Raw genomic sequence first — 26519 nt, forward strand, 5'->3', positions numbered from 1 at the left:
GAACTTGGCTCAGAGCAGTGACTCTCCCAACATTTACCCCCACTCTCCTCCCTGGGCCTTGTATGACAGGGACTCATAAAAGCTAGCACTAGTGCACCCAGAGAATCATTTCCTGTGGTTTTATTCTGGTCTAGTTGTTTTAGGGCAAAAAATCCTCAAGGGTTGGCTCTGTTTAAAAGTGGTTCGCTCAGTATGTTTTGTAAAACTTTGGTTGGTTCAGTAAAATAGATTTCTATTTGTGTTGGGTTTGGGAATAAGAAATCAGTATGATTCATTTTGGCTTCTAATATGCTGTGTGCTTCCACTTCATACTTGCTATTGAATTTTCATTTTCATTTCTTGGCTGGACTACTTGTATGGGGCAGTCTGCAAGTGACATATTTATGGATTCTGGCAGAAGTGCCACCTAGTTATTGAAAATCGTCTCTGGATGATTCATCATGGAAGTTTGTCCATGTCCACCTATATCTCTAACAAAGTGTCTCCTTGGCAGAGTAAAATTAGGGAGTCTTTCGGAATTTCTCACCACCTCTTTCTACACGTATCTGACCTTCCTGGATCCAGACTGTGATGAGAAGTTGTTTGATGATGCCAGTGAAGGGACCTTCAGTCCTGATAGTGATTCAGACCTGGGAGGATATTTGGAAGACACCTATAATCAAGGTACAGCTTGGAATGCCTTTGCAGGCAGTCCCTGAATTTATTTAAGCCTTAGCATTGTGATAAAGTTGCCCTAAAACTCAAGCACAGAAAATAATTGGTAACTAGTACAACAAAAAAGTCTTCAGAAACTTTGATGTATTAAAATGAATAAAAGAAAGTGTTAGTTGCTCAGTCATGTCAGACTCTTTGCAATCCCATGGACTGTAGCCCACCAGGCTCCTCTGTCCATAGGTTCTCCAGGCAAGAATACTGGAGTGGGTTGCCACTTTAAAAACCTAAACTGCAAAAGTGAGGCTTTTTTTTAAATCTAGAGGGACAAAGAGTTTCAGGAATGGAGACTTTTCACAAAATACAAAGAAACACATTTCCTGAATTTTCAAAGAAGTGGTAGAATGGTCTTGGCTCAATTGGATGTAAGTGATGAAATCTTACGTATATAACATTTCTCAAAGTGAGCAAGGTTGGAGTTGAAGTGACCTGTTTTTCACTTCTAGATAGGACTTGGGATTGGGTCTGTGGGGCGTTCCATAATGTGTAGCCCATTCAGGACAAATGAAAACCAAAAGATTGGATGTTGACTGCTGGCTCTCAGATTGTCTACATTTTCAGCTCCTCCTGGGATGATGTGATATAAACACCATCTTGACCTGTATTTTTCTTTTTTTTAGAATGAAGTTTTTCCAAACAATAACTTTATAAACACATGCATCATCTAGGTAAACCTCTTCCTTTCTAGAGGCAGAGTGGAAGTCAAGTATCTATATCAAAATGTTGTCTTCTGCTAAATCTGTTCAGCACTTGCAGCTACACATAATCAATTTATGCATTTAGGTTGTTTCTGCAGCTTGTTTTCATTGGCTGTCCTTCTTACCTGTGTAATTACAGAAAGCCAGGACGAGCTTGACCAGTATATCAACCACCTTCTGCAAAGCACATCCTCGAAGTGCTATCTGCCACCTCTCTGTAAGAAGACAGAGGACAACCAGGTTTTCAGCGCTATCCATTCCACTCGGGATATACTTTCTGTGATGGCAAAAGCAAAGGGTTTGGAAATTCCATGTACGTTATTAACTCTTCTCTGCCTACTAAAATAACTTCTTTTATGAAAGTAATGTGTGAGCGTAATGAACAAGTCAAAGGTCCTAAAGGCAACAAAGTGCAGCTGTTCACTTCCCCACCTTTCCCCGCCTCACTTCCCCACCTTTCCCTTCTCACTGCCCCACCTTTCCCCTCCTCACTTCCCCACCTTTCCCTCCTCACTTCCCCCAGTCCTTCTACTTAGGGACAACCGCTTTTCAACTCTTAATTGTTTCTTTTCATATTTCCATATCTTTGAATGACCTAAATCAAATCCCTTATGATTATACAGTAGAAGTGAGAAATAGATTTAAGGGACTAGATCTGATAGAGTACCTGATGAACTATGGACGGAGGTTCATGACATTGTATAGGAGACAGGAATCAAGACCATCTCCAAGAAAAAGAAATGCAAAAAAGCAAATTGGCTGTCTGGGGAGGCCTTACAAATAGCTGTGAAAAGAAGAGAAGTGAAAAGCAAAGGAGAAAAGGAAAGATAAGCAGAGAATGCAGAGTTCCAAAGAATAGCAAGGAGAGATATGAAAGCCTTCCTCAGAGATCAATACAATGAAATAGAGGAAAACAACAGTATGGGGAAGACTAGAGATCTCTTCAAGAAAATGAGAGATACAAAGGGAACATTTCATGCAAAGATGGGCTCAATCAAGGACAGAAATGGTATGGACCTAACAGATGCAGAAGAGATTAAGAAGAGGTGACAAGAATACACAGAAGAACTATACAAAACAGATATTCACAACCCAGATAATCACAATGGTGTGATCACTGACCTAGAGCCAGACATCCTGGAATGTGAAGTCAAGTGGGCCTTAGGAAGCATCACTATGAACAAAGCTAGTAGAGGTGATAGAATTCCAGTTGAGCTATTTCAAATCCTGAGAGATGATGCTGTGAAAGTCCTGCACTCAATATGCCAGCGAGTTTGGAAAACTCAGCCGTATCCACAGGACTGGAAAAGGTCAGTTTTCATTCCAATCCCAAAGAAAGGCAATGCCAAAGAATGCTCAAACTACCACACAATTGCACTCATCTCACACGCTAGTAAAGTAATGCTCAAAATTCTCCAAACCAGGCTTCAGCAATACATGAACCGTGAACTTCCAGATGTTCAAGCTGGTTTTAGAAAAGGCAGAAGAACCAGAGATAAATTGCCAACATCCGCTGGACCGTCAAAAAAGCAAGAGAGTTCCAGAAAAACATTTATTTCTGCTTTATTGACTATACCAAAGCCTTTGACTGTGTGGATCACAATAAACTGTGGAAATTCTGAAAGAGATGGGAATACCAGACCACCTGACCTGCTTCTTGAGAAACCTATATGCAGGTCAGGTAGCAACAGTTAGAACTGGACATGGAACAACAGACTGGTTCCAAATAGGAAAAGGAGCACGTCAAGGCTGTATATTGGCACCCTGCTTATTTAACTTATATGCAGAATACATCATGAGAAACGCTGGGCTGGAAGAAGCACAAGCTGAATCAAGATTGCTGGGAGAAATATCAATAACCTCAGGTATGCAGATGACACCACCCTTATGGCAGAAAGTGAAGAACTAAAGAGCCTCTTGATGAAAGTGAAAGACGAAAGTGAAAAAGTTGGCTTAAAGCTCAACATTCAGAAAACGAAGATCATGGCATCCAGTCCTATCACTTCATGGCATATAGATGGAGAAACAGTGGAAACAGTGGCTGACTTTATTTCTTTGGGCTCCACAATCACTGCAGATGGTGACTGCAGCCATGAAATTAAAAGACACTCCTTGGAAGGAAAGTTATGACCAACCTAGATAGCATATTAAAAATCAAAGACATTACTTTGCCAACAAAGGTCCATCTAGTCAAGGCTATGGTTTTTCCAGTGGTCATGTATGGATGTGATAGTTGGACCATAAAGAAAGCTGAGCACCAAAGAACGGATGCTTTTGAACTGTGGTGTTGTAGAAGACTCTTGAGAGTCCCTTGGACTGCAAGGAGATCCAACCAGTCCATCCTAAAGGAGATCAGTCTTGGGTGTTCATTGGAAGGACTGATGTTGAAGCTGAAACTCCAATACTTTGGCTACCTGATGCCAAGAGCTGACTCATTTGAAAAGACCCTGATGCTGGGAAAGATTGAGGGTAGGAGGAGAAGGGATGACAGAGGATGAGATGTTTGGATGGCATCACCGACTCAATGGACATGAGTTTAAGTGGACTCAAACTCATGGTGGACAGGGAGGCCTGACGTGCTGCGGTTCATGGGGTTGCAAAGAGTCGGATATGACTGAGCGACTGGACTGATCTCCTGTCTTTGATGCATCAAGTTTATTCAGTATCTGTGACCTTTCTCTTATGCAGGTGAGGAATTCACCTGTCTTAAATCACCCCTCCTCTACTTCACTTCCTCTAACCTGTCCATGCAGTTATATTAAGGTTTAGTTAAATCAGTATTCACTATTTCTGTCTTTGTATGTATGTAAATATTATTCCCAGTATTAAGGTTTAGTTAAATCAGTATTCACTATTACTGTCTTTGTATGTGTGTAAATGTTATTCCCAACTCAGTATTATAGTATACTACATTATCATTTTTGCTTTTCATTTTTTTCCAAAAATAACAGTTGCCCTTGTAATTAGCTTCACTTCCCTCCAGTGGCCACGCAATAGAAACTTCCACAAGGTCAACCATATATATGAAACTCATGGTCTCACTACTTAGAGTCCAAAAGTCTCCTCCTGTCTGACTGATTGCTCTCTAGGCCTTTTGCATACCTGGCATCCTGGGACTCTTCTTTATTATAATCCTTGGAATCTCCTTTGCTTATCTCTTCAGTTGGGTTCCCTGTTTCTTGATTCTGGCGTATTCTCCCTTCTCAATTTATTCCTTTGGTGGAATACATTCTAGAATAGTTTCAATAGTTTCATTGGAACAGGGCCCAGTGATGGTAGCCCTCATTGTGCGTGTTTCTGAAGTTCACTGACCGTTTTGGCCTGGCTGCCCTCTGTGTCCAGGATGTAGATTTTTTATTTCCAATTGGCTGCATGCTGCATGTAGGATCTTAGTTCCACAGCCTGGTATCAAACCCATGCCCCCCTCTAACGAGGGTATGGAGTCTTAACCACTGGACCTCCAGGGGAGTCTCCAGGATGTAGATTTTATCCTAAAATCTTCTTCACCATCATACTGGAGAATTCCTTCTTGACTCTTCTATTTTCTGTATCTCAGCTTTTCCTCTTGGTTAGTTTACTGTTTTATTTGGTGGAGGACATCCAGTAGTTCCTTGGGAAACAAGCTTATGTCGGGTAAAATTGTTGAGACCTTTCAAGTCTGAAAACTGTTGTTCAGTCACTAAGTTGTGTCCAACTCTTTGCAACCCCATGGACGGCAGCACGCCAGGCTTCCCTGTCCTTCACTGTCTCCTGGAGTTTGCTCAAACTCATATCCAGTGAGTCAGTAATGCCATCCAAAATATCATTCTCTGTGGCCCCCTTCTCCTCCTGCCTTCAATCTTTCCTAGCGTCAGAGTCTTTTCCAATGAGTTGACACTTTGCAGCAGATGGCCAAAGTATTGGAGCTTCAGCTTTAGCATCAGTCCTTCCAGTGAGTATTCAGGATTGATTTCCTTTAGGATTGACTGGTTTGATCTCCTTGCTGTCCAAGGGTGTCTCAAGAATCTTCTCCAGCACCACAGTTCAAAGGCATTGTTCGACACTCAGCCTTCTTTATGGTCCAACTCTCACATCTGTACATGACTATTGGAAAAGCCATAGATTTGACTATATGGACCTTTGTCAGCAAAGTGATGTCTCTGCTTTCTAATATACTGTCTAGGTTTGTCATAGCTTTCTTCCAAGGAACAAGCGTCTTTTAATTTCATGAATCCAGTCACTGTCTGCAGTGATTTTTGGAGTCCAGGAAGATAAAGTCTGTCACTTTTTCCATTTTCCCCCATCTATTTGCCATGAAGTGATGGGACCTGATGACATGATTAGTTTTCTGAATGTTGAGTTTTAAGCCAGCTTTTTCACTCTCCTCTTTCACCCTCATCAAGAGGCTCTTTAGTTCCTCTTCACTCTGTGCTGTTAGAGTGGTATCATCTGCATATCTGAGGTTGCTGATACTTCTCCTGGCTATCTTGACTCCAGCTGTAGCCTCATCCAGCCCAGCATTTTGCATGATGTACTCTGCATAGATGTTAAATAAGCAGGGTGACAATTTATAGCCTCGTTGTACTCCTTTCCCAATTTTGAATCAGTCTGTTGTTCCATGTCTGGTTCTAACTGTTGCTTTTTGACCTGCATACAGGTTTCTCAGGAGGCAGGTAAGGTGGTCTGGTACTCCCATCTCTTTCAGAATTTTCCACAGTTTGTTGTGGTCTACATAGTCAAAGGCTTTAGTGTAGTCAATGAAGCAGTAGTAGATGTTTTTCTGGAATTGCCTTGCTTTCTCTATGATCCAACATATGTTGGCAATTTGATCTCTGGTTTCTTTGCCTTTTCTGAATCCAGCTTGTACATCTGGAAGTTCTCAGTTCAAATACTGTTGAAGCCTAGCTTGAAGGATTTTGCTAGCATGTCAAATGAGCACAGTTGTTCAGTAGTTTGAACATTCTTTGGCATTGCCCTTTTTTGGTATTGGAATGAAGACTGACCTTTTCCAGTCCTGTGGCCACTGCTGAGATTTCCAAATTTGCTGGCATATTGAGTGCAGCACTTTTACAGCATTATCTTTTAGGATTTGAAATAGTTCAGCAGGAATTCCATCACCTCTACCAGCTTTGAAGTAAGGCCCACTTGACCTCACACTCCAGGCAGGATATCTGGCTCTAGGTGAGTGACTACCCCATTGTGGTTATATGAGTTATTAAGACCTTTTTTGTACAGTTCTGTGCATTCTTGCCACCTCTTCTTAATCTCTTCTGCTTCTGTTAGGTCCTTACTGTTTCTGTCCTTTATTGAGCCCATCTTTGCATGAAATGTTCCCTTGGTATCTCTAATTTTCTTGAAGAGATCTCTAGTCTTTCCCATTCTATTGTTTACCTCTATTTCTTTGCACTGTTCACTTAAGAAGGCTTTCTTTTTTTTCTTTTTTTTTTAATTTTATTTTATTTTTAAACTTTACATAATTGTATTAGTTTTGCCAAATATCAAAATGAATCCTCCACAGGTATACATGTGTTCCCCATCCTGAACCCTCCTCCCTCCTCCCTCCCCATACCATCCCTCTGGGTCGTCCCAGTGCACTAGCCCCAAGCATCCAGTATCGTGCATCAAACCTGGACTGGCATCTCGTTTAATACATGATATTTTACATGTTTCAATGCCATTCTCCCAAATCTTCCCACCCTCTCCCTCTCCCATAGAGTCCATAAGACTGTTCTATACATCAGTGTCTCTTTTGCTGTCTCATACACAGGGTTATTGTTACCATCTTTCTAAATTCCATATATATGCGTTAGTATACTGTATTGGTGTTTTTCTTCCTGGCTTACTTCACTCTGTATAATAGGCTCCAGTTTTACCCACCTCATTAGAACTGATTCAAATGTTTTCTTTTTAATGGCTTAGTAATACTCCATTGTGTATATGTACCATAGCTTTCTTATCCATTCATCTGCTGATGGACATCTAGGTTGCTTCCATGTCCTGGCTATTATAAACATTGCTATTCTTTGGAACTCTGCATTCAGATGGGTATATCTTTCCTTTTCTCCTTTGCCTTTCATGTCTCTTCTTTCTCAGCTGTTTGTAAGGCCTCCTCAGACAACCATTTTGCCTTGTTGCATTTCTTTTTCTTGGGTATGCTTTCGATCACTGCCTCTTGTACAGTGTTACGAACCTCTGTTGATAGTTCTTCAGGCACTCTATCAGATCTATCCCTTGAATCTATTTGTCACTTCTTGTGTATAATCATCAGGGATTTGATTTAGGTTACACCTGAATGGTCTAGTGGTTTTCCCTACTTTCTTCACTTTAAGTCTGAGTTTTGCCATAAGGAGCTCATGATCTGATCCACAGTCAGCTCTTGGTCTTGTTTTTACTGACTATAGAGCTTCTCCATCTTCGCTGCAAAGAATATAATCAATCTGATTTTGCTATAGACCATCTGGTGATGTCATGTATAGAGTTACCTCTTGTGTTGTTGGAAGAGGGTGTTTGCTATGACAAGTGTGTTCTCCTAGCTACAGATTTTCCCTATCCATATGAGAGATTGGCTGGGTATAGAATTCTAGATTGAAATAAATTTTCCTTGATAATTTTGAAATCCTCCCTTTGCTGTCCTCTTGCTGTCAGTGTTGCTGTTGATAAATCTGAACCCATTCTGATTTTTGATCCTTTAAATGTAAACTGTTACTCTCTTTCAAAGTTTTTAGGTTTTTCTTTCCTCTCAGGTTCTGACATTTCAATGGTGTGCTTTGTTCTGAGTGTATTTTCATCTGCTGTGGTGGCTGCCCAGTGGATCTTGTCTATCTGGAAATGTGTGTTTTTCAGTCCTGTGCAGTTGTTCTGATAATTTCTTGATTCATTTACTTCCTTCCATTTTCTCTGTCCTGTCTCTCTGGTACTTTGTGATTCTAATATTGACCTCCTGGAGAAGTCTTTTATCGTTTCTGCCCTGTCTTTCATTTCTGTCTTTTGCTCTGTTCTTAGGGCAGTTATTTGAACATTTTGTTCCACCTGCTCAATTGACTTTTTCCTATTTTGCTGTCATGGTTTAAATCTTTGTTCTCTGAATTGTATCTCTTCTTGTCTCATGCAATACAATTTTTAATTACTCTAATAAAGTTAATGGCAGAGATTTTTGGTTTTGTTTTTACATTTTCTTCTCCCTAAATCATCTCCCATTTTCCCCAAGTCAATGTTTCCTATTGCTTTTGGTCTGTCTTTCACATTAGTCTTTCCTCCAGTGCTGGGTGTCCCTTGGTTATCTGCTCATGCATGAGAACCTCCAAGCCTGTGAGTGGGGCCTGTTGAGTTTATGGGTGTAGGCGGGGCAGATTTCCCAGAGATGTTCTACAGTCTCCTTCACAATGTCCTTTTTAACCAGTAAAGGTCTGATTGCCTATACAGTCACTTATTCCCCCAAGGCATTTAGCAATGCCTTCAGACATGTGGGCCAGCACCCCCTCCAGAGATGCACATACCACCCCCTTTATACCCTCTTCAGAGAGACCCTTTAGTCTTCTATCAGGGTGAGCAAGGCTGTTGCCAAGTTATGTGGAGTTGCAGAAGGCATCTAGGGAGCTCACGGCCTCTCACACAGCTTCTTCTCTGTCTTCCTTCTTTTGGATGCCCTCTCTCAACCCCAGGTGCTAGAGGTCCGTGGTGCAGCAAGCTCCTTAGACGTCTGAGGATTCTCTGGTAGAAATTTGACTGGTGCTTGTTTTCCCCACTGTAGTCTTGGGGTTTGGTTGCCTTTTATCCATTGGCTTTCCAACTCTGTTATTGTCTTCTGCTCAGCTTCCCTATTTTTTAGGATTTGCCTTTTTAAAAAAATTATTTTTGTACTGTTATTCGGGGTTTAAGAGAAAGTAAAATTAAAGCTTATGTTTAATTCACTAGTATAACCTGGAGGTTTATAAATGCTTTTTAAATACACCACATCTTTACCTTGAAAACTTATTTTCTTTAGATGATACAATATAACCTGGCAGAAAAAGACAGCTTAATAACTAAATATTGATAATAACCTCTCATTGTTGTTTAGTCACTAAGTAGTGTCTGACTCTCTTGCGATCTCACGTACTGTAGCCCGCCAGGCTCCTCTGTCTATGGGATTTCCCAGGCAAGAATAGTGGAGTGGGTTGCCATTTCTTCCTCCAGGGAATCTTCCCAACCCAGGGCTCGAAATGGGGTCTCCTACAGTGCAGGCAGATTCTTTACCGTCTGAGCCATTGCATTGTAGGTAGATTCTTTAATGTCTGAGCCACCAGGGAAGCCCCTCAATGATAACATCTAAAGGTGGTTAAAAGAGGATTTCCCTGGTGGTCTAGTGGTTAGGATTCAGTGCTATCCCTGCCAGGGCCCGGGTTCAATCCCTGGTCAGGGAACCAAGAGCCCACAGGCTGTGTGGTGTGGGCTCCCCACAAAGTAAATAAAGGTGGTTATGAAACAGAAGCACTGACGCCCTGCAGTGGCGAAGGGACGCACAACAGTGGGCAGGGCCTTGGCCAATGGCCTGCTGTCTCTGGGCTTCAGTCTCCACATCTGAGAGAAAAAGAAGTCGGAGTTGATCATTTCTAAGGCCCCTTCCAGTTCTACATGCTATGTAGTTTTCCCTGAATTCTAAGAAAAGTGAAAATATATTCCTTAAGCCAAGATCTCTGTCCTGTTCATTGCTTGTTTCCACATTTAGCACATGATCTAGCCACATGAAAAATTCTTTTTGAAATTTAAGTAAGTAATCATTCCTTATTTGGTTTGTATTGAATAAGGAGTAGCCACCTTAGCTCTTGAAAAAAATTTTTTTATCCTTTCTCCTGCTTAGAAGAGCTCTTTATTCTTTTTTTCTCTAGTTGTTCCCATGGCTTTGCCAACTAAAGTTCTAAGTGCCCACCGTAAATCGCTGAATCTCGTTGATTCTCCTCAGCCACTCCTAAAAAAGGTAAAGTATTTGGGATCACTTTTTCAAGAAGTATAATGTTCTTCGGTGCTGGTATAATCCCAGGAGCTCTTGTAAATGGTTTGCCTCAAGAGAAAGAGCATATTTCTTGATATGCAGGACTTGTAGGGTTAGAAGCTGGGTTTTCACGTGCACCCACTTTGGTGTCTGGATTGTGGTTTATGTCTGTGTGCACACTGAATTTGACCCAGACCTTTATATGTTGGTATGAAGAAGGCTCCTGACATTCTGCCACTCACCGGAATCCGTGCTGCCGAAAGGAAACGCAGCAACTTGCTACTAACCATGGCCTCTCTGGGACCACCAGCCAAGGCTGGGTTGCTTCCAGAGCAGGGCAGGAAACCGGAAAAAGATTCCTCTGGAGAAGAAACTCTCAGAATGTTCCCCACTAGTTCCTATAATTTGTTACTTTAGTCCAAGTCTCCTTTGCTTTTATCAGAAAGATTTGGTGTCTGTTGGAGACTATTTTAACCACAATTTTATGTTGTTTAAAACTCACATTGTTTTTTGCCTTCAAAAAAGATTCTATTGAAGTTTAACATATAAAAAGTATATAAGACATAAGTATAGGGCTAAGTGAATTATCGCCAAGCCAGCAGGCCCATGTGAGGGACAGGCACCCTTGGTGCCCCTCCTGGTTGCCTCCTCTCCCTTCACACGTAACTGCTGGCATGCCTTCTAACACCAGGGTCGGTTTTGCCCATTTTTGACCTTCACATAAATAAAATTTACACAGATTTTAACCTGTTCAGTCTCCTGCAGAGAACGACTAACATAGTGATTCACTGTTCAGGGAAAAAAAAAAAAAAGCCACAAAAGATCCCATGAAAACCTGGAGCATGGCACAGCAGCAGAGTGCCAAGACCAGGTTGGTGTGTCACTTTCTCATCTTCTGGAAGTGCATGCCCAGCCCCTGTGCCCTTCTTTTTGTCTTTTGTATGGACAGGCCCCTGAAGATGACTTCCAGTTTCCCAGAGATGACCATGGCGATGTGGACTGTGAGAAGCTGGTTGAGCAGTTGAAAGACTGTTCGAACCTACAGGACCAAGCAGACATTCTGTACATTCTGTATGTAATAAAGTAAGTGCAGGACCTTGGTGAGGTCCGGCTTTCTCTCTCCTCCGTGCTTTGTCCTGGCTTCTTGGCCTGGCAGCCAGCTGCATCATGGTTGGAGTCACGCAGAGCACCCAGACTCCATCCCCCTCTGTGCCTGCTGAAATGAGAAGGCTGGCTGAAGCCAGGATCTCACCGTTTCCTGATGTCAGGCTTCTGTTTCAAATGGATAGAAGACAATACGGTCCCGTGGCCCCAAGTGAGGCTCACAGGCCGTGGGAGGGCCCAAGCACTTGGCACGATGCCCGTTGATGCATTCCCTTCCCTGCCAAGTGAGCTCCACTGCGAGAGGATCTGGCCTGTTAGCGTTCTGGGCCATACTTGGAGGGTTTTCCATTTCTTGACAGGGGTCCCAGCTGGGACACAAATCTCTCTGGACAGCACGGGGTCACTGTTCACAACCTCCTCAGTGAGCTCTATGCGAAGGCCGGCTTGAACCAGGAGTGGGGCCTGATCCGCTACATCTCCGGCCTCCTCCGGAAGAAAGTGGAGGTCCTGGCTGAGGTCAGAGCCACTGCGCGTGTGCGGGTTGGCTGTCTATCCTCTCTAGCCCCATGCTCTCGTCCTATTAGGAGAGCTGGAGGCAAGCACCTCATATTTGTAAAGGAAACATGGTACTTATTACACAGATGGAGCAGGTATTTGTCTCCTGATCTCCCACAGCTCTTGGAAGGTGGACAGCAGTTGAAATTCAGACTGATTCGTTTTGTTGCTTCTTAGCTGCAGAAAAGGATTTACTAAGAAATAAAATGAAAATGCTCTGTGGTCCAGCACCCTCCTAACCAGAACACTGTTATTTCTGCACATCTGTAGTACCGTCATCAGGGATATTTTAACCCTGAGACCCCAAATTCCAGAACTGCTTTCTATGACACTCAAGGTCATTATTATAGTATTGATTATATGTGAATAATGGGGAAACTGGAAATTTAGGACTATAATATGGTCATTAAGTCTTAACATCCGTGTTTTAGGACTCAGGACTCACAGGCCCTGCAGAGCCAGGCCTTGGGGCCACATCCTGGGGACACAAAGACCAGAGGGACCCAGCTCAGCCTGGGTTGCTCAGCCTGGAACCTGTATATGAATTTTCAAATAAATGACAGCATAGGTCAAGTTTATAAAGGCAAATTTATTGGCAGTGGCCCTTCCCCACCAGCTTTGCTGTTCTTTCTCCCCCTCTCCCTGACCATGCAGGCGTGCACGGACCTGCTGTCACACCAGAAGCAGCTCACAGTGGGCCTGCCCCCAGAACCCCGGGAGAAGACCATCTCTGCGTAAGTCTTCAGCTTGCGGGGGGACTCAGGTTTGGGGTGGGGAGGACACCTCAGCACCATCTACCATTCAGGAAAAGTCTTTTAAGAGACACTGTCCCTTGAGCCCTGCCACCTAGAAAATGAGGCTTTTCCACGGAGGGCTGGAGGTGCTCGTAGGCGTCATCCATAGTGTTTCTGTGCTGCTGCTGTTTCCTAGGCCTCTTCCCCCCGAGGAGCTCACGAAGCTCATCTACGAAGCCAGCGGGCAGGACATCAGCATCGCCGTGCTCACACAGGTCAGTGGGCCGTCTCTGGGCAGCAGCGGCATATCCGCCGCCACCCAGCCTCTGAAACCCCGTCTCCTCATGTGTCTGTGTCAGGAGATCGTGGTGTACCTGGCGATGTACGTCAGGGCACAGCCCAGCCTCTTCGTGGAGATGCTCCGGCTCCGAATTGGACTGATCATTCAGGTGATGGCCACGGAGCTGGCACGGAGCCTGAACTGTTCAGGTGGGATTCTCAAGGGCGGCTCACACTGCTTGAGTCCACCCAACTCTTCCTTCTCCTGCCACCAGTCCTGTATCTGGGAAAACTTAACACGTTTGTTTTCAGGAGAAGAAGCTTCTGAAAGTCTGATGAACCTCAGCCCTTTTGATATGAAAAATCTCCTGCACCACATCTTAAGTGGCAAAGAATTTGGTGTTGAAAGAAGCAGTAAGTTAGTCTTTCTTTCCTTTCCTTTCTCAGTAATCCTCACCCCCACTTCCTTCCTCCTATACCTAACTCTGACACATCCCTGCCTATGCAAATACAAATGAATCTCACAACTGCACAAGAATCACCATATTGCCTGATGTCCACGGGGATCTCCTTTACTCCTGTTGGTGTGGGGGCACTGCAGAGAAACCTAACGCAGCCAGGCCACTCCCACCACAAATAAGGAAGATGAACTAGAACAAGGAGGAGAAAAATCATCACCAACCAGTACAACCCCTGTGAGAAATGGGAACACATTTCTCCCAATACTGAACTTGTGGGGTGCAGTCAGTAGACCACAGCAGCAACAAGGGAAGACTTGGAACTTTGCGGTTCCCTCTTAGGAAGGATGTGGCTGAGACAGCTCTCCCTTGTCCAAGGTCACAGAGCTAGCTGGTAACAGGGCCTCATGAACCTCAGTTCCATACTTACCAGGGTGTCTGGATGCTCTCACAGGCCACTGCATTAGCACTCTGTACTAAATTCCCTTTATTTTATATAATAGATGGACTGTAGAACATCCCTTGCTACAGGAAGCCCTTTCTCAAAAGGAACCAGGATCATTTCATGATCCTTTGAAATTACTAAAAAGTACTAGATGCACCTTTACTACATTTACAATACCATGAACACCAGCTTAGTGCACAGTGAACCTGAGCGAATGTGCATTTCCCTCTAGTCTTGTTTTGGTTTTCATCTGTAAGATGCACAGCTGTGATGGCTGCAGGAAGAGGCCTCAGCGCACTGCCCCACGTGTTGCCATAGGCGATTCCACCAGAAACAGAATCGTTTTGCTTTCCTTTCTTCCTGACCTGCTTGGACTGCCAATTTTCAGAGCTTTTGAGAAGGCTGTTTCAAAAATGTTGTGGGTTTAGCATATTCCTAAGTGTACCTACCTGTCATCCTGTCGGTGCAGCCTCCTTCTGTGCTCACTCTTCCCCGGAGCCTGGCTCTGCTCCCCTCTCCCAGTCACCAGGAGCTGACCTTGCCTCCCTCCCTCCAGGCCAGCCCCCATAGCACTGGAGACCTGGCTCTCCGCCGTGGTCCTGTCACCCGAGGCCTTTCCCCACCTAGCCCTTGTCAGCTCTCTGTAGCAGCATCCTGTCCCTTCTCCAAGCTCCAGCCTTCCCTTCCCACCAGGCTGCGCGCCTCTTCCCAGGGCTGGTTTGTTCAGGCTGCTTCTCCTCCCTGGTCCCACGTGTGGCCATCTTCGCCCCACTGACTGTGCCCCTCACCCTGGCCCTGTGCGCGTAGCTCTGTCGCCATTTGCGGGAACCAACTGCTAAAAAAAAAAAAAAACAGCAGCACTTGGCCTAGGATCTCCCAGGATGAGCAGCTGCTGGAAAGGCATCCACTGGGGAAGCAGTGCACCTACCTTCATACCTCAGCTCCCTTCTGGTCACAAAGCAGTAGCTACAATCTCTGTGCCTCCTTTAAGGAGGATTTTTATTAACATTGGGCCCTCCCTGTCTTCTAGGACAAACTCTGAGTCCTTACCTCCTGACAGCAGAGAACTTAGGCAGTGCCCACCAGCCCTGCAGCCAGAGTAGTTATCTTCTTCCTTCCTTCCATGCCTTCCTCAGCCAGCCTGGGCTTTTCTGCCTCCATTTGACAGCATCTCTCTCAACTCCCCAACTATTTTCTTCCTATCTGACCATGTTTTCAAATGCCAGACCACCACAACCAAATGCTGGGCATAGGTCATTATAAACTCCACTTCAACACCCCCCCAACTCCTTAAGTGCCTCTTTCCCACCTCTCCCTCCACCCCCGAGTTTCCTTTTGTGATACACTACTTTCTCTTACCAAGCCCCTTCTAAGCTCTGTCCTCCTCTAGACCAGAGGTCAGCAAACACTGCCTGTAAAGGCCAGAGGGAACCAATCAGGCTCCATTTGGTCACAGGCCTCAGCTTTGCTGTCACAACATGAACACACAGACCACACGTCAGCAAAGAGAAGCCGGCTGCCAAAAAATAATCCTGGACAGCAAAACTTGAATTTCATATCATTGCGTGTGTCCTAAGATACTATTCGAGAGAAGGAAATGGTAACTCACACCAGTATTCTTGCCTGGGAAATCCCACGGACACAGGAGCCTGCCTGGCTACAGTCATGGGGTCACAAAGAGTTGGATACAACTTTGCAACTAAACAACAACAAAGATACTATTTGTTTGTTTTCTTCCCCCAACAATGTACAAAGCCATTCTTACCTCATAGGCTGTGCCAAAGCAGACAGTGGGTCGCCTCTGAAGTTTGCTAACCCCTGCCTTTCAGCTTTCTTTCCTCTGTGGGGAGGGCGTCAGGAATGGCTTCACTGAGGGTTTGACTGACATATCCAGCGCTGCCTGGAACTGCTTCTATACAAACAACATCAGTAATCATTGATTTGGGACACAGTTTGGGTGTAAGGTTCCTACTTCCCTGATATTGACAAGAGTCCTAGGTTTAAGGTTGTGACTTGGAGGGCTCTGTGATCCTCTGGCAAGCTGCTGGGGAGAGCCATGGGGGCACGTGGACATGGTACACCCCTCCGCACCCTGGCCTGCCTCTTGGGCACGGGGCTTAGAAAGGGGTGAGGTGACCAGGGGGTCCGCACATGAAGGCTGTCTTCGCAGCACCTGAGTGCTCCACCTTTAGTGTGGCTGAGTTCTCAACCAGACCCCCGTTACCCTTTGTAGGCCTGGAGAACAGCCCTGTGCAGCCTCACAACACCTTGCTGAGTTTGCTTCATCCTCGTCTTGCTCTCTCCCTTTTTCTCTGTACCGGAACCCTGTCTCCAGTGTTAGGAAATACAATTGCCCAAGTCCTGATGGAATTCTGTTCTCAAATGCTCCCTAATTATAATTGAGGCAATTATCATTTATCCTCCTCATAATAAAGTGAACTGATTTGCAGACACATTGGTGAATTTATTTCATCAAGCCAAAGAAATGCAGTGTGGGCTGTCATTCTTTTTATTTAATAAGGACATTGGGTACTTCAGATCTTTTTCTTTAGAGTGGGTGCCAGCAGGCAAACAAAGACAGCATCACACAGTCAGATGTGTTTTGGTGGTTTTTCTCCTTTCCTGAAGGAGGGACGCTCAGGATCCTTTTCCAAAAGTAATTTTCAGTCCTTTCAAATGCACAATCCTTGAAATGTAAATATACAAGATAAATATTTAATGTGTTCTGCTCATCAAAATAATATACGTGGTTTGACACAGATAATTACTGAAAAATTGCTACTAGATATAAAGCTATAGAAGCTTATGAAACTAGGAACAGAGTAATGTCACTTGAAACCATACATACGTCAGATTGCAAGCAAGGCCAGAAGAGGTCCTGTCTTTTTGCATGTAACATTTGTTAATTGTCCTTTATAATCCTTCAGTTTTTTTAAGCAGCCCTACCTGTAACTGTTCAATTTTTATAAATAAGAAAACTCAATTTTTATTAAATCCTGAGATGTCTGAAATTAATGTTTTCAGCTAATGCCCAGTACAAACAGGCCCCTTTGGCTTCTGTTTTCCACTCTCTCCGTGTCCTTCCTCCCACTCTGGCTAATCTTGGTGGGTCCTCCCTCTCTGTTGTCCTTGGGCTCCTTATTTGTCCACTCATCTGGGACGGGAGGGAGCCACCGGTGCAACACCCAGCACCGAGGGACTGCCTCGGAGGGGACAGCTGCGAGGGGCAGGTGGGTTCCAGTCGGTAGGGCTTCATGTGCCCTTGGGAGGCTTTATCCTGAAGACTGGGATAGGCCTGAAAAGAGTCTGAGTGGACAGTGACATGGTCCCCCATGTGCCTTTTAGAATGATCGCTGTGCGTACAGTGTGGAGCACCAGGGAGTGGGGCACGGCCATAGACAGGCCACTGCAGCAGGGTGGAGCCCCCCTGCCCCTTCTGGGATGGCCACTGCTGTGTCTTCACCTTTGGTTGGCTTGTTTTCCCAGGTCTTTCCTCTCTTGCCCCAAGGCTGGACCTTTATTGGGTGGACTCAAGTTTCTGCAAGGAAGGGGTACATTTGGAGACGTAAAAAGTTATTTTAAACAACATACTCAAAGCAATGAAGTGTTTTCTGGCCACTCAGTGTTTCCTGCATGCTGCTTAAGTCATGTTCACTATGTCACCCAAATGCATACTGAGCCCATGTTGTGTCGCAGGCCCTGCTCCAGGTCCTGGAAGCGGGAGTGCACAGTTGAGTGGGGAGAGATAAAAACAAGCACATGCATGTGTCCCTCTGAGGGCGGACGTGATATAAGGACCCTGTGTGTGTTTCCCTTGCAGTGCGACCCATTCACTCCTCCACACCTAGCCCTGCTGTCTCCATCCATGAGGTGGGCCACACTGGAGTCACCAAAACCGAGAGGAGCGGCATCAACAGGCTGAGGAGTGAGATGAAACAGGTAAGAAGAGCTCTCAGTGCCAGGAAAGAAGTGGTCTTCCTGTCTGGGCTCAACTGAGAACATGAGAGAAGCCCTGGGCATGCAGACCACAGCCCGCTTGGGAAAGGATGAGAGATCCCTCCTGTGCTCAGACATCCCAGAGCCTCTCATGTGCACCCACAAGCGCTTGTCTTTAGCGTTAACCATGTTAGGTGAGCATTCCAGAAAATACCCTGCCCCATGTTTGCCTGTTGCCAAGAACCAGTCTTTCGAGAGGACCACAACCATTGCAAAAGGTCACTGAATCCTCTCTCCATCCAATGTGTCCTTCAAGTGCAACGGTGAAATGAAGGAGTGTAGAAATAGACTGGAATGCTCGTGATATCCTTATTTTCCACCATCCATAGGTGTGTCTTTTTGGTGCTCACCTTTAATTCATAATAAATTCCTTCTGGACCGATCCCACAGGACTGCAAGTCAACAGCCTTTCACTCCTAATGGGTTTGGTACTATGCTAGGACTTGACAGTGATCTACAGTAGGAAATAGTTTCCTGCTGACTGTGACCTGCAGTGAGAAATGCACTGGGATTTTCTCCATTTCAAGTGTGGCTTCAGTAGATTGAGCCCGTGAGGCACTAATGGTCACGCCCTGCAGGTGGACCAACACGTCCTTGGATGTTCTAGACGGTGATACAAGTAGTAAGGCAGCCTTGATTTGAAACTGGTTTTTATTTTCTGATGTATTTTTGCTTTCAGATGACTAGGCGGTTTAGTGCTGATGAACAGGTGAAACATCTCTGTCTTCTTTCCTCCTCTACTGTGCTTTATGGTCTTTCTGGCTTGAATGTGGGAAGTGAGGCTGTGAGTACAGAGTGTCAAGCCATGGAGAACAGTTCTGCCCATCAAACAGGCTTGGGTGGAGGCGACTCCACAGGCTGTGGCAGGCAGCCCTTGGGACAGGCCAAGTGCACTCGAAAGCAAGAGAAGTGACCTTGCCCCATGCCTTGAGAAAAAAAATCCATTTATCAAACTCTTGGGTTTCATAAGATACTTTGTGAAACAGATGGATGGAGATAGGTTCTGCCTCCGCAGGAGTATCTGTTCAAAAAACGGAACTGAATAGGGACAAGTAGACTGTGGTCACTGATTATAGCAATAGAAAAAAATACTGGAGACCCATTCCTAACAGTGTCCTGTTTCTGTGACTGAGCACAGAGTCTCTACTGACGTGCAGATTTCCTGTTCAGTCCCAGGGAAAAACACATGTGCCCTCTCATTGGAATTTATGCTTTTTCCAAGTAAGGAACAGACTTTTCAAACGTCTTCCTGTGCCAGCCACTCGGTGGCACCATCCCTCTGGTTGCCCACATCCTGATGGTAGTTGACTGGAGCGAATCTGGGGGCTTCCTTCTGTCTGTTTAATGCTGTCTTAGCTTATTATGGGGACAGAATGATCACCGTTTCTCTTGCATGGGATTAGGTTCAGTTAGCCAGTGTAAGTATTATATTTGGCCACTTACTTACATCAAGGAAATACATTTTTCTCTTTCCAAAATTAACATAAAAGATTAGCATCTCAAGGCTCTGACTTTGGAAAATAAGTTGTATCCTAACTTGACAAGCTGCCTCCACACTGACTAGACACGGGGAAGCTCCACACTCAGAGAAAGCGGAGCTCTGCCCCTGCACCATGGGCTGCCTGCCTCAGGGGTGACTGAGAACTTCCGCTGCCCGCATCCTCCACGTCTTGCTTCCTCGGCGGTTTTCGGGGCTGCTCTGTGCTCCTCCTCTCTGCATGCATCCTCTGGTGTCAGTGCACGTGACTGAGTGGACTCTCTCTGTTTTGTAGCTCATTTCTGTGAGCCAGGCCGCGTCCAGCAGCGCGCGCTCCTCGAAGTCTGCGGTAAACCATGCATCCCCGCCGCCGCCTCGTTTGTGGTGTCCACATCCTCTCCTTGCCCTTCTCTTGCTCCCCCCACTCCCTCCCCCCTCCCAAGCTGTGAAAAGGTTTAAGTGTTAGCATGGGACTGTCACCATGACAGAGGAGAGGCTGGAGAGCAAGCAGAGTTGTGAAACTGAGAGCTTTGTTTTTCCATCTTGAGTTCTCTGCTTATGCTCTCCTCTGTGGGCTGTGAGTGAGCAACACTCTTCTCACCAATCCCCAGGAGCTTCTGGAACCTTCGGGGCAGTGGTTATGCATCTTTCTATTGAGCCATGGGGGTGAATCATTGCCCGCATGAGCCAATGGGCACTTTGTACGTGCTGTGGCCCTACTTGCCTGGAGGCCCCAGATGAGCTGGAGGAAATGTTCTAATTGCACAGGCAAGTCTGAATCTTCCTCCCAAAACTAGAGGGAGAAAACCAGCTGAGTCACTGATGAGTATGGCTGTAATTACTTTTATTTGTCTCTAATTGTTGCCGTATTTAAATGGCAGTAATGAGCCCAGTGGAATAACCCAGCCTAACAGCCTTTTCAAAATAAGATCCGATGAAGTCAAAACGTGTGCTCCAAGAAGCCTCCAGTCCTGCAGAGGTTTAAATTTGAGGTTGCACGCTGAGAAAGGAAAACTGCCAGGTAGTCCAGAACTCAGATCAAGTGCAAGGATGAAGGTTATTCCATCCCCAACTGGGAGGCCGCCTGCACAGTGGACACGCGCTTGGCCACAGGGAAGCTGCACCCAGGGAGCCCCATTCCGACCTCAGGCCCCTGGAGCCTCTCCTGTGGCCTCTGCAGTCGTGGGCGGGCCTGTGGCTCCCGAGGCAGAAGCCGAACTGCTGGCCCTGCCTCAGCGCTTCCCTCGGAGAGGCCAGAATAAATCCAGTCTCCAGGAGGAGATGAGGAGGAGATGGTACCCCAGCTCAGAGGCAGTCATCATCCCGAATGAGGAGAAAGCGCTATGCTGAGAACAGGCAGAATAGAAAGCGGCTGAAGAGGAAGGTGGACACACCATGGTCTGAGGCCTTCCTCCCAGGGCTTGCTGGGTGTTGTATTCCCACAGCCCCAGCCCCGCAGCGTGGTGACCACCATGCTCCACAGGAGGAATGTAGTCCCCATGCCTTGTCCTCCCTGGGCTGCAGGGCTGCCCGCGTCTGCACTCAGGGTGCCCGCCTGTGCTCCGCTGCTTACAGGAGGCCGAGGGCACAGAGTGAGAGCTGCTGGTGCGGAGTTGGGGTTCTCAGCCCCCCAGAGCCCACCCCCTGGCCTGCTGGGCCTCTCTGCTGGGCCTGGGGCCTCTACCGGTGCACCCCCTCTTGGTGGCTGGAGGAGTGCAGGGAAGAAGCTGGGTCAGCAAACCGGTAAAGCCAGCTGGTCTTTCTGACTAGTCCCCAGGCAGCCCTCCTGAGGCTTCTGAATGCCACGCCCTTCTGTCTTGCAGAGGTCCAGCACCCCGTCCTCACCCACGGGCACATCGTCATCAGACTCGGGCGGGCAGCACATGGGCTGGGGGGAACGGCAGGGCCAGTGGCTGCGCAGGAGAAGGCTGGACGGCGCCATCAACAGGGTCCCCGTGGGATTCTACCAGAAGGTGTGGAAGATCCTTCAGAAGGTGAGCCTGGCTGCGGAGCTGCATCACCCCCCACCACCCGGTGTGACCACTCAAACGTCACCAGGCGCTGACAAGTGTCCCCTCGGGGGTCAAGTGCCCCTGGTTGAGAAGTGCTGGCTGGAAACCAAACCAGTTAGATAAAGTGGCGGTCCAGGTTGTGTGGAGCCACCCCTGACCTATTTTCTGAACATAGCGAAGTCTGAAGGTAGGCAAGAGGCAGAGAAGGCCAGGAAGACTCGGGGTAAAATGCTGTAACCCACCTGACCTGGAACAGCCATGCATCTTGGTCCCTGCAGCTACTTTCTCCCTCCTCAGCCCCGGAGCGTGCCAGTGTCCTGCCAGAGGGACTGTCAGCCTCCATCAGAAGCTTCTATGCAAACCAAGAACCACACAGGACTGATTTTTTTTCCCTCAGTTATTTTTGTTAGCTTATTTCACAGTAGGAGAGGCCAGGAGAGAAAAGTCACCCCAAAGAGGGCGCACAACACCCGCTCCCCAGTCTCCTGCATTCTGCACCCTGTGAGGTCTCCATCAAAACTTGGGCACAGGGAGGTCCGAGGGCTCCCTGTCCTCTTAGCTGACTCTGGTCCCCACATGGGAGCAGAGGCCTCTAATGGTTCCTAGAAGACCTTCCCACTCTTCCTGGGGCCTCACATGCTTCCATACGGGCTCCCGCTGGCTTGATACCAAGGCGCTTTTATTATGAAGAAGTGGCACTTTGTACAGAGCCAGCGCTTGTTATTTATATACACGGGTGTGCGTGTGCGTGTCTGTGCATGTGCTCTAGTCTTTTGTGATTGGTGCTTATTATAGAAACCTCAAAAATAGACGCCTGTGAAGGCACAGAAGTATCACTTCGCCAGCAGGAACCATGCACATCTCCCTTGCTCTGGCACCAAAGGGGGCCTCTCAGCCGCCAGGACTGGGCTGCTGAGTGAAACTCGGAGCTCCCACAGAGAACAACCCAGCAGGTCCCTGGGGTGTTGTTCGTGTGAGATCTGAACAACGCCTGCCGGCTCCTTAGAACTGTTCCATCGAAAACACAGCCTGTGGGCAGTGAGAACAAGCTCTCTAAAAATAACTCTCACAGTCTGGCGTGTTCCAGTCCTCGCACTGGCTTCCAGGGCAGTGCAACGTGAGTGTGTGTGCACACTTTTTAATCAGGTTCTGACATGTGCAATGTGTGTTCTGCCTCCAGTGCCATGGTCTGTCCATCGACGGTTACGTGCTCCCGTCCTCGACCACGCAAGAGGTATGACGGGAAAACCCCACATGCCATGAGTTTTCACTGAGTGCTAGATTTCTTGGACTCTTTCCACTCACCCATATTTCAAGCTCATTACACACATACAGGCCATTTTCAGGCCCTATCTCAGGGCTTCCCGGGTGGTGCTAGTGGTAAAGAACCTGCCTGGCAATGCGAGAGACACAGGTTCAATCCCTGGGTCAGGAAGATACCCTGAAGGGGGAAATAGCAATCCACTCCAGTATTCCTGCCTGGAGAACCCCAGGGCTCCTCTGTCCATGGGAGCTACAGTCCATGGGGTTGCAAAGAGACATGACTGAAGCGTGTAGCACACATGCATCTTTCTCAACACTTAACCCTCAAGTTTTACAGTTTTTCCCCACATTTATTAGCATCACCTTTCTTCCTTCCCCTCAGAAACAGCATATCTGGACTTTCCAGATCTCTAGATTGCTCCTGAAAACTCTGGTAAGGGAAGAACTCCCTGGACCCATAGTAGCCACCTCTGACAAGTCATCTTCCCTGGTTTCTTTCCCCCTTTCATTCTTTAAAAAAATGATTTTTTAAATTTTACCCCACCAAAGGCACCATGCTATATGCCACAAAGAATAGTGAAGAAAGAAAAAACAAGATATGGTCATGTCACTAGAAGTCACAGTCCATGGGGATGGGTGACTAATGCTAGGACAGGGCTGGCTGGCTCTCAGCCTCCTGCTTCAGAGGATTCCTGTGAGCAGGATGAGCCAAGTGGCTAGCAAGGAAGCCAAGTTTTCTCTGAGTCAGTGGGTGCTGCGAGTGGCGTGGGTGACAGGGCTGTCTGTCCTCAGCTCGCTCCTGACCTGTCTCTCCTGGTCCCTTGGCAGATGACCCCGCAGGAGATCAAGTTTGCTGTCCACGTTGAGTCAGTGCTGAACCGAGTGCCACAACCCGAGTACCGGCAGCTGCTGGTGGAGGCCATCATGGTGCTGACACTGCTCTCGGACACAGAGATGAACAGCATCGGGGGCATCATCCATGTGGACCAGATCGTGCACATGGCCAACCAGCTGTTCCTACAAGACCAGGTGGGCATGCCTAGAGGCAGTGTAGCTGGGTTGGCTGCCATTCACCTCTGTTGAGGCTGGAGATCCTGTGTCCAGTAGGAAAGGTGGTTCTCAAAAAAAGAAAATGTCCTCACAGATGGTGAAAAATGTCAACCATTTGGTTTGAAAATGGTTTGTGGCCACTGGGAAATCTTGACCTTTGGAGATGGACAGGCCCCCTTCAGCATAGGTTTTAGAGCCAACACGTCCTGCCCCGTGTTAAACCAAAGTCGAGCTAGGAGAAGCCGTCCTCTCATCCTAGAATCAGTGCTGCACTGCCCACGTCCGGCTGGGAGCGCCGGCTCTGCTCACACGTTGCCTCTGCCTCTTTTTCCTGCTGCAGGTGTCAAGTGGAGCCACGGACACGCTGGAGAAAGACCAAGCCACAGGCATCTGCCACTTCTTTTACGACAGCGCTCCAAGCGGGGCTTATGGGACGATGACCTACCTAACGAAGGCGGTGGCTTCTCATTTGCAGGAACTGCTGCCCAATTCAGGTTGCCAGATGCAGTAGGGCCTCGGTGCTCAGTCTGTCCCTTTCTCGTGGGCACTTCCTTGTGTTCCCCAAGATGCCCTGTGCTTTCCCCAACAAAGCCTTGCCCATGAGAATCCCTGGCAGGGAGGGGATGATAGTGAACACACTTGAAAGCAGTAGACATCCAAACCCCAGAAAGGGCCAGTGACTTCTGTGCTCCCGTGAGGAGTACTAGGGGGGTCATCGTCTACACTTATCTCACTGAAACTTTTGTCACAGCATCTGGTCTCCTGGAGTCTGAGGACAGATTGGAAGTGGGTCTCTCAAGTGCAGAGTGAAGTGAAAAGGCAGCTTAAATCAGCTCTTGCGGAGTTCCCAAACAGGTTCCGTGAGCTAGTGACATATCTTCAAGATGGAAAGATCCTTCCAGCAGCTGCAAACCTTAACAAAGGGAACATCTTAACGGGTATGGTCTGTCTGTGGGTCAGATTGTTTACTGAATAGAACAGCTCTTTCTGTGGGGCCTGGTTTTCTCGTGCCTGGCTGGCTTTCTCAGCATCTTGTCCTTTGGGCATGGCTATCTTCACACGACAATTCTCTCACCCAGATTTAGAAAATTGCTCCCACTTCACTTTGGCTCATGGTCTGGTCTTCAAGGATTTTATCTTAGCCACCCAAGGGTTTCTCCTGCCTTGTGAAAAATCCCACATCTTTCAATCTAACCAGAAAGAAAAAAGGCAGAGGGGGCGCCAGCTCTTCTTAGAGCTGGGCCAGCTGCAGGCAGGGGGTCTGTGCACAGGCCTGTGCCCCACGTCCACCCTCCCACATGGGCTGATGGCCAGCAGGGAGCAGCACGACCCCGTGTTCTGGGGAGCCATGTCGTGAGTCTGCAGCATCCACTGCCACAGAGATGCAAGATGTGCTCAGGCCTTTCTCCCAGCAGCACTTTCACCGTAAGGCCCTCAGGTGGCTGGGGCTGGAGGCCGTGAGCACAAAGAAACAAGTATGTGAAACCTTTCTCCACAGATTACTAGACGGTTCCTTCCGTCATTCATTGGCACGTGTGGGAAGCTGTGTCAGGTGTGGAAATACAAAAATACAGGAGACATGCCTCGGCACTCAGGGTGGGGGCAGTGGGACGGGGGGATAAGGTGCGAGACAGGAAGGTGAGACCACCCCGAGGCCTGCCATTGGTGCGGCAGATCCCACAGACGGTGTGGGTAGGTGGGGCTGTACCCCGCTGAGCTCCCGTGGTGCCCAGAGCCTTCCTCTCTCTGCCACTTTCCTTGGAAGCCTGTTTGCTCCCTTTTGCCTCAGAGGGTCCATGGTGGGGGTCACAGGCCCCACATTTCATAGGAGCATTTTCATAGCCTTTATTTTTGGTGTCTTTAACACATGCTTCCCTGGTGGCTCAGTCTGTAAAAAATCCACCTGCAACGCGGCAGACCTGGCTTCAATCCCTGGGTCGGGAAGATCCCCTGGAGGAGGGCATGGCAACCCACTCCAGTATTCTGGCCTGGAGAAGCCCATGGACGGGGGAGCCTGGCAGGCTATCCATAGGGTTGCAAAGAGTCAGACTTGACTGAGCAACTAAGCGCACACACACACACATGCTTAACATAAACAAGACTCGTGTCATTGACCAGGTAACCTCCCTGGTGGGTCATTTCAAACACAGAGAACGTAAAGGTACAAGCTGCTAAAGGCCCGGTCACCTCTCGGGCAAAGGCTCAGGAAGAGTTACAGCCTTCCAGAATGAGCCAGGTGCTAATTTAGAACCATCACCTGCCTGTGGATGACGTGCAAAGCCGCAGATGCTGTGTTTGGGCTCACCAACTGAGACGCGGCCAGGAGAAGAGCCATAATAAGCAATTCAACCGAGCCTTCGATTCACTCTTTTGAAACCTCTTTCAAATGAAATCCTGAAATAGTACTGCATTTCCACAGGCATCAAGCTGTCAGCTTCAAAGAACAGGCTTCTGAGGCTTGATCCCTTTCACAAGCAGCTGAGGCCCATGCCACCAAGAAGGGGAATAGATGTTGGAGGGGGATGGGAGAGGCCTGTCCTGCCACCATCCTGGCCTCAGTGGACAGGTTCCCACACCAGGTGCCTGGGGGGCTCGTTCTGCACACATAGTGGCAGTGGTTGCAAGGGTGCAGGGGTACTCTCCTCTCTCCTTCCTCAGAGCAGAGAGGCCAAGCTCAGACCTTTGCCATGGCTGGGGTTTAGCAGGGTCTGTGACAAATATTTCTTGTCACATCGTCAGCCAAAAAGCAGCTGGCCACCCACCTGCTGCTTGCTCTGGCCCTGACCC

The 26519-nt window shown here is 47.3% G+C and overlaps 1 protein-coding gene across 6 annotated transcripts in view; it reads left to right on the forward strand.

The window, feature by feature from the left end:
* The window catches only part of PHKA2 (phosphorylase kinase regulatory subunit alpha 2), a 91663-nt gene extending 66928 nt beyond the window's left edge, over positions 1 to 24735 (forward strand). For 2 of the 6 annotated variants that reach the window (XM_061408017.1, XM_061408021.1), the window contains 17 exons: positions 494 to 663; positions 1549 to 1722; positions 10256 to 10344; positions 11309 to 11442; positions 11823 to 11979; positions 12673 to 12752; positions 12949 to 13027; positions 13112 to 13241; positions 13344 to 13445; positions 17755 to 17873; positions 18610 to 18639; positions 19703 to 19756; positions 21231 to 21401; positions 22600 to 22653; positions 23511 to 23711; positions 24073 to 24226; positions 24484 to 24735. In XM_061408017.1, coding sequence (XP_061264001.1) covers positions 494 to 663; positions 1549 to 1722; positions 10256 to 10344; positions 11309 to 11442; positions 11823 to 11979; positions 12673 to 12752; positions 12949 to 13027; positions 13112 to 13241; positions 13344 to 13445; positions 17755 to 17873; positions 18610 to 18639; positions 19703 to 19756; positions 21231 to 21401; positions 22600 to 22653; positions 23511 to 23711; positions 24073 to 24226; positions 24484 to 24542 — 1957 coding nt within the window. In that variant the 3' untranslated portion in view covers positions 24543 to 24735. Of the gene's footprint in view, positions 1 to 493; positions 664 to 1548; positions 1723 to 10255; positions 10345 to 11308; positions 11443 to 11822; positions 11980 to 12672; positions 12753 to 12948; positions 13028 to 13111; positions 13242 to 13343; positions 13446 to 17754; positions 17874 to 18609; positions 18640 to 19702; positions 19757 to 21230; positions 21402 to 22599; positions 22654 to 23510; positions 23712 to 24072 lie in introns of all 6 variants that reach the window. The other 4 variants (XM_061408022.1, XM_061408019.1, XM_061408018.1 and 1 more) reach the window with 4 other exon arrangements.
* Positions 24736 to 26519: the final 1784 nt, after the last annotated feature.

Source organism: Bos javanicus, chromosome X, assembly GCF_032452875.1.
Source record: "Bos javanicus breed banteng chromosome X, ARS-OSU_banteng_1.0, whole genome shotgun sequence".
NCBI lineage: Eukaryota > Metazoa > Chordata > Mammalia > Artiodactyla > Bovidae > Bos > Bos javanicus.